The sequence below is a fragment of the Garra rufa genome, chromosome 10 (assembly GCF_049309525.1).
Source record: "Garra rufa chromosome 10, GarRuf1.0, whole genome shotgun sequence".
In the NCBI taxonomy this organism is placed as follows: domain Eukaryota; kingdom Metazoa; phylum Chordata; class Actinopteri; order Cypriniformes; family Cyprinidae; genus Garra; species Garra rufa.
Genome location: NC_133370.1, coordinates 41,209,427 through 41,217,304, shown reverse-complemented (window position 1 = coordinate 41,217,304; position 7,878 = coordinate 41,209,427). Strand labels below are relative to the sequence as shown.

The 7,878-nt window shown below is 39.5% G+C and overlaps 1 protein-coding gene across 1 annotated transcript; it reads right to left on the bottom strand.

The window, feature by feature from the left end:
• Positions 1-4,822: 4,822 nt before the first annotated feature.
• dcun1d1 (DCN1, defective in cullin neddylation 1, domain containing 1 (S. cerevisiae)) lies at positions 4,823-7,204 on the bottom strand. The gene is made up of 6 exons (XM_073848196.1): positions 7,149-7,204; positions 6,347-6,560; positions 6,047-6,215; positions 5,834-5,964; positions 5,655-5,737; positions 4,823-4,924 (listed from the first exon to the last, which is right to left on the bottom strand). The coding sequence occupies exons 1-6, from the start codon at positions 7,149-7,151 to the stop codon at positions 4,823-4,825; spliced, it is 702 nt and encodes a 233-aa protein (XP_073704297.1). The 5' UTR covers positions 7,152-7,204.
• Positions 7,205-7,878: the final 674 nt, after the last annotated feature.

The window sequence follows — 7,878 nt, the reverse complement described above, 5'->3', positions numbered from 1 at the left end:
ACTGAAGTGCCTTAAAACATGCAGCTTTATTCTATGTGGTGACTTAAGTTCAACTGAAACAAAAAACAGGACGGGACATATCAGCAGCCCCGCCCACTTATTTAAATAGCCAATAGCGTTCCATTTATATCTGCTCGGGGCAGAGCCATTGAGCTCGGTAAAGCAGCATTTGACAGCCAATCTAAGGGTGTACTCACACTAGGCAGTTTGAACCGTGCCCGAGTGCGTTTGACCACCAAAGCGCGGTTCGTTTGACTAGTGTGAGTGCTCCGAACCGTGCCCGGGCGCGGCTCGATTAGCCGTCCCTGGCCCGCTTGGAAGAGGTGGGCCAGAGCACGGTTCAGTTGGACTCGGGTGCGGTTCGCATGCAGTGTGAGCGCTAACCGTGCTGGAGCACGGAACAGGACGCGTGATGTCGCGTTTTTGCGAGGTAATCAGCGTTTTTATAGTCCACAATCAAAGCTGCAAAGTCCTTGCTGCACTTCAGCTGGTAATTAAAAACCTCCTCGAACGAACAGCAAGATTGCGCGGAAATTTTCGTGCCACAAAGGCGAAAGACCTGTTTAATAATAGGCTGTGAGAGGGCTGTGGACCACCGCGGACCAAACGATTTAAAATAATTATCCACAAAGTAAACTATTTCGCGTTCAGCGCGAGCGTTGCTCTTCCTGTTTATCCTGAAACCATCGCAACATAATGACGTAAGCGTGCTCCGGCACGAATGCTGAAACCCTATGTGAGTGCAGGCCAGAGGGGGAGTGGGGAGGGGGGACAATCGTACTCGAGCCCGGTTCACAGCAACCGTGCCTAGTGTGAGTACACCCTAATAGATTACCCCCAAGATCAAAACCAGACCTCATCTGCCCCAATGGAAAGGATATTTACACTGTCCAAATCGTTCCCTACCGCCTACACTTCATGCCATTCACCATACAGAAAATACTAAGACTGTGAACAAGTGACCGATCTCAGATGCAGCTTTAACGTCTATTTATAGTGTAGGGGGCGGGACACTACGAATTCTAGAGAGCATTTGATTGGACAGAAGGTTTGATGAGAAGCTGAAGTGCAGCGTGATGTCATCAAAATCCAAGACCTTAAAAAATTGTCTTAAGACCGGTCCCAAGTATATATGTATATATACAGTATCTCACAAAAGTGAGTACACCCCTCACATTTCAGCAACCATTTTAATATATCTTCTCGAGGGACAATACTATAGAAATTAAACTTGAATATATTTTAGAGTGGTCAATGTGCTTGTATAGCAGTATAGATCTACTGTCCTCTGAAAATCACTCAACATAGAGCCATTATTGTCAAAATAGCTGGCAACAAAAGTGAGTACACCCTAAGTGATATCAGCAGTATGTTGTTTAACCATGCAAAGCCACATGTCCTATTCATCATGTTTATGTTTTTGTCTGCTTGACAGGACCATACAAAGTTGTGTATCTTGTATTAGAGCAGTTCAAATTAGGTGCTTTAATTCTTTCATACTGACCACTGGATGTTCAACATGACATTTCATGGCAAAGAACTCTCTGAGGATTTGAGAATTAGAATTGTTGCTCTCCACAAAGATGGCCAAGGCTATCAGAGGTTCAGTAACAAAGGAACAGGCCTTTGCAAGGGTCGATCAACGAAGTTGAGCACTCGTTCTGTGCGTCAGGTGCAGAACCTGGCTTTAAAAAAAAACAGATGCATGAGTGCTGCCAGCATTGCTTTAAAGGATGCAGAAGTAGAAGGTCTACTTGTCAGGGCTCAGACCATGCGCTGCACACTGCAACAAGTCGGTTTGCATTTCCTCATCTGAAGCTGGCTCACAATAAAAAAGCCTGCAAACAGTTTGATGAAGACAACCTATCCAAGAGCATGGATTACTGGAACCATGTCCTGTGGTCTGATGAGACTATAAGATATGGCTGTCCAGCATGTGTGGCGATGCCCTGATGAGGAGTACCAAGAAAATTGTGTCTACAGTCAAGCATGGTGGTGGTAGCATCATGGTCTGGGGCTGCATGAGTTGTAATTCATTGAGGGAAACATGGATTCCATTATGTACTGTACATTCTAAAGCAGAACATGATGCCTTCGCTCCAGAACCTATGCTGAGGAAGCTGAAGGTGAAGGTGATGGGGTGGCCAAGTATGTCTTCAGACCTGAACCCTATTAAGCACCTGTGGGGCATCCTCAAGCATAAGGAGGAGAAGCACCATGTGTCTAACATCCAGCAGCTCCGTGAGGAGTGGAAGAGGATCCCAGCATATTGTGATAAAGTTCATTATTTTCTGTAATGTACTGATAAACATCAGACGTTCATATATTTTAGATTCATTACTACACAACTGAAGTAGTTCAAGCCTTTTATTGTTTTAATATTGATGATTTTGGCATACAGCTCATGAAAACCCAAAATTCCTATCTCAAAAAATTAGCATATTTCATCCGACCAATAAAAGAAAAGTGTTTTAATACAAAAAAAGTCAACCTTCAAATAATTATGTTCAGTTATGCACTCAATACTTGGTCGGGAATCCTTTTGCAGAAATGACTGCTTCAATGCGGCGTGGCATGGAGGTAATCAGCCTGTGGCACTGCTGAGGTGTTATGGAGGCCCAGGATGCTTCGATAGCGGCCTTAAGCTCATCTAGAGTGTTGGGTCTTGCGTCTCTCAACTTTCTCTTCACAATATCCCACAGATTCTCTATGGGGTTCAGGTCAGGAGAGTTGGCAGGCCAATTGAGCACAGTAATACCATGGTCAGTAAACCATTTACCAGTGGTTTTGGCACTGTGAGCAGGTGCCAGGTCGTGCTGAAAAATGAAATCTTCATCTCCATAAAGCTTTTTAGCAGATGGAAGCATGAAGTGCTCCAAAATCTCCTGATAGCTAGCTGCATTGACCCTGCCCTTGATAAAACACCTGGCACCTGCTCACAGTGCCAAAACCACTGGTAAATGGTTTACTGGCCATGGTATTACTGTGCTCAATTGGCCTGCCAACTCTCCTGACCTGAACCCCATAGAGAATCTGTGGGATATTGTGAAGAGAAAGTTGAGAGACGCAAGACCCAACACTCTGGATGAGCTTAAGGCCGCTATCGAAGCATCCTGGGCCTCCATAACACCTCAGCAGTGCCACAGGCTGATTGCCTCCATGCCACGCCGCATTGAAGCAGTCATTTCTGCAAAAGGATTCCCGACCAAGTATTGAGTGCATAACTGAACATAATTATTTGAAGGTTGACTTATTTTGTATTTCTTTTATTGGTCGGATGAAATATGCTAATTTTTTGAGATAGGAATTTTGGGTTTTCATGAGCTGTATGCCAAAATCATCAATATTAAAACAATAAAAGGCTTGGACTACTTCAGTTGTGTAGTAATGAATCTAAAATATATGAAAGTCTAATGTTTATCAGTACATTACAGAAAATAATGACCTTTATCACAGTATGCTAATTTTTTGAAAAGGACCTGTATATATATATATATATATTAGTGATGCGCGGATGGCGGTTATATCCGCGGGCGCTGCGGATAATCCGCGGGTCGGGTGGGTCGGGTAATAAAAAAATGCATTCTGATTATTTGCGGGTGGGTCGCGGGTGGATGAGATAAATCAATAATGATGCAAATATTAACTACATTTTCTAAAACTTGAACGTGTTTTAAATATGTTTTTCATCAGGCAGAGACGATTTCATTTGTGTGCGTGTGTGTGTTTGCCTGTTCTAAGTTTTTGGTGACAGAAACGTTGATATTCCATATAAAGTTTGAAGGGAGTTATGCCTGTGCTAATGCTATTGAGCACGGTAATGCAGCGGTGTAGTGCATTGGTCGCTTTGCGTTTACCCACGTCTCTGATGCGCATCATTCAGAAGTGTCCTGCATTAGCCAAAATCATGACAGTCCAACACATGAATAGCTAATTCAGTCGCATGTTAATAAATTGAAATATTCCCTCAAAACACCCAGTAAAGACAGTGATGTGGTCAGGACCGTGGCGCCGGCTTCTTTTGAAATATATTTGACGATTTTGCCTGATGCGTCCATGCTGCCTGTTCATTCTTACGTGAAAGCATGTCAGGCTAGGCGCGCAGTGGTAGGCTATAATTGTTATTGATTACTTATTTGAATCAGTAGATTATAATGAAAACAATACCTTAAAAATTAAAAGAAGCAGATTTTTATGCTCAGACCTTTCTTAAACTGGTGAACCCCTGTAAACTTCAGTCCAAGCATGCGTTCAAATACTAAGTTCAGAGCGGCTCTAATAGAGAGAAAACCCGACCGATTTCGTCAGAGATTGCGGAGAGTCGCATCCAGATGTCAGTTAACGTTATTCTTTTCTGCATGGATTTGGCTTAAAATCATGAGTGATAAACGTATAAGTGTGCAGCGATTTGCAGATCAGCTGAATCAATCTGCTGTTAACATGAACCATCAATTTATCATATCATCATGCAAAACTAAGAATTACAATAAGTGTAATATGACGATCGGGTGCGGGTCGGGTGCGGTTATCTAAATCAGAGAAAAATATAGGTGCGGGTGGGTGGCGGGCGGATAATTTATTTGAAGCTGCGGATTCGGGTGACGATTGAGCCCATCCGCGCATCTCTAATATATATATATATATAAATCTATACTGCTATACAAGCTGCACATTGACTACTCTAAAATATATCCAAGTTTCATTTCTATAGTATAGTCCCTTGAGAAAATATACTAAAATGGTTGCTGAAATGTGAGAGGTGTACTCCTTTTTGTGACATACCGTACATATACATACACCGAGATGAAATAAGATGTTCAAACTAACCTTCCTCATCATAGTTTGACATATCGTCTGTGATCATCGTGCTGAAATCTAACAAAAGGTTCCATGTGTCTTTGGGAATGGATCGCTTATGATGCTCCTGCAATGCAATAGCAAAAGCAAAAAAACATTTTTATCCAGTTTTACGGTGATTAAACACCATTTTAACCAGTTAAGGCTGGAATACACTACACAACTTTTGCCCAGATTTTCAGTCTGGATACATCAATGATAATTGTAGAAAAATAAGACCCAGTTTATAGATTTTGGGCAAGTTGAGTTGACAGATTTTACAGAAAATCACAGTGTATCATAGGCACATACAAATTTTTAGCATCAGACTATGAATGCATCCAGCATGAAGATTTCAAACACGTTTGGTATTTTGAGCCGATATGTTTGAAACATGCATCTTTTATCAATGAAGTGCATGTTTCTGACTAAGTTTGTTGTGTTTAGAACAACTTGAAAGTTGTATGATGCCGTTTTTGTCTGTAACCATTTTTAAAGTTTGCAAGTGTCTGACTCCTGGTGTGTTAAAATCTTTTCAGACATAAAAATTAGTGTAGTGTATTCCAGCCTTTAAACAACACTCTTTTTTGACAATCATTTAACATATTAAGGCATGTCATTTTTAATAATTATAATTTGTTAAATTTATATAGCGCTTTTCTAGACACTCAAAGCCATCCATTAAAATATCCAAACAAAGACTTAATGTTAAACACTATCTGTTTGGTGATGCTAGTGGGGAATAAATTTAAAAACATATTCAGGTTCAAAAATTACATCTATACATAACTTACAGCCATGAACAGAACAATACTCACCAATAAAAATTTGTTCCATAGATCTAGAAATTTAAAACGCCCAGCCAATATTAAATTCCAGTATGCAATTGCCATTTCTAGGTCTAGAGAAAAACAAAACAAAACAATAAAACTGAAAAAACACTAGTTAACTATACAAAAAATGAAAAGTAACAAAGGTGAATGAACCCAAAACATGCCTAAGCCCTTTTGTCCTGGATTCTTAGCAAAGTTGAATGTGAACTGATAGAAGTCTTTAAATTTCCCTTGGTCCTTCAACTCTTGCTCCATCCTGGGGAGCTGTGCTTTGAGTTTCTCTATACTGTCACACCTTGATAAAACAAAGGCAAGGATTAGCATTTCAGAGTGCAAGTGACTGAATGAGAGGGGAATGTTATTAAATAAAAAAATACCCTTGCTCAGCCATTCCCTCCATGAATTCCTGTTTGGAGAACTCGCATTGTGTCGCTGCCCGAAACTTCCAAGCGATTAGCAGAACACTTACACTGGCTGGATCAAGTGCCAGATCATCACAAAACTGTTGGATTCCGTCTATACCAATCTTGTTATCATCTTGAGGGTCTGTAAAAGTAACACAGTGCAAGACTTTTTTTCTTTTCATTCAAAACTACACAAGTGCAATACATCTCCATTTTAAACACACTAATCACTATGTAAAAGTAATGATATGCTGCTATGTAATGAATTCTTACCTCTGTACCGATTGTAAAGCTGTTCTAACTTTTTCCTGTCTAGTGTTCCCTTTAGATTCTGTATGTAGAGGTCAGGATTTTGGAAAAAGTTGTCTGTAGCAACGTCTAGTTTCCAATCATTCTGAGACAAACAATTCAATGCTGTTTTCTCGTTTGACTGGGTAAAGATCATGAACTGGCGAACTTTATCCTTCTGAGAGGATTTCAGCTTGTTCTGTAATGAGAAAAAAGTATAGTCACATTCAGTTAGTTAGATATTGTACATCAACAGTTATTAGTATAGCAGCATGTTCTTGTACATCTGTGTTAAAAATGGGAAACTGACATCAAATGGTTTATCTTTCCTTATAATTTAGCAAGTAATAGCAACAAGTTATTTGCTTCATACTAACAAATATTAGTATATAAAATATATACCACGAAGACTTCATACATAACGAACGCTTGTCTACTGCACTGCTTTTCAGCAGCATTTCACACTGTTTGCATAAGGTTTTGTAACCGATAAACAAACAAATAATCTTTTGCTGTGGCCCATTAGCCTGGTTACCCATATGTAAAATGAACTTGACAGCCCTGCTGTCCAACAGCTTTGACCTCGTTAGCGTCAAAGCTACCTGCTCTGTATAGCTGTCTAAGAATTAATTCATCAATAACCCCACTCTCCTGCTAGGTACATTTAAAGGAATGTCGTCGTCAAAACAGCTTAATAACTAAACGGGATTCGTCGTAGCAGTTTATGGGTATTTTGTGACTGTAACACACATTAGTATAAGAATTGTTTTGTTTTTTTCACATTTACCATGTTTGTGATTTCCAGACTCCCTCTTCCGCTATCCCTCTCTGCCCTGCACCTACTTCCGCTCATGCGCAGTGACATTTGTACCGCAGTCAGCTGTTCGCCATAGAGACAGGGTATAGATTGATTCATATAGGCTATCTGTAAATGGTAAATCTAACGTCCACCGATGTGAAAATAAATTCTATCTGTATAATAAATCTATCTATAATGTATAACATTCTCTCTCTCTCTCTCTCTCTCTCTCTCTCTCTCTCTCTCTCTCTCTCTCTCCCTCTCTCTCTCTCTTAATTATGAAACTGAGATTTTCATAAGTAAAAAAGTATTTACAATTAATACAATATTGAAAGTCAAAATCAGTAAAAGTCAGTTCATTTTTTTTGTTGTTTTTTTACTGTAAAATATTAAAATAACTAGGTATTACTCTTTATGAATGCTTACATACACATACATAATTATTTCTAAATGGTATAGAACTTGGATTTTTTCCATAGACTGTGGCAATTTGCAAAGGGTATGAATAATTTTGGACATGCCACTTTTTGTTCAAATTTAAATAAAAGATGAGTAAAAAAAATGATACCTCTTGTACATCTTATTATCTTCTGGGAGACGTCTGTGTCATTTCTAATCAAAAAAAAAAAACTTGCTGGTTGAATAAAAGTAACTTTAAGTCAGAATTTGCCAGGGGTATGAATAATTTAGGGCTTGACTATATAAATATAAAATAGAT

Coding starts and splice junctions, on each gene's coding strand:
- dcun1d1 (XM_073848196.1), bottom strand. Junction 5,965..6,046: donor GAGGGAATGGCTGAGCAAGG/GTATTTTTTTAT, acceptor TGTTTTATCAAG/GTGTGACAGTATAGAGAAAC. Junction 4,925..5,654: donor TATGGAACAAATTTTTATTG/GTGAGTATTGTT, acceptor ATTGCATTGCAG/GAGCATCATAAGCGATCCAT.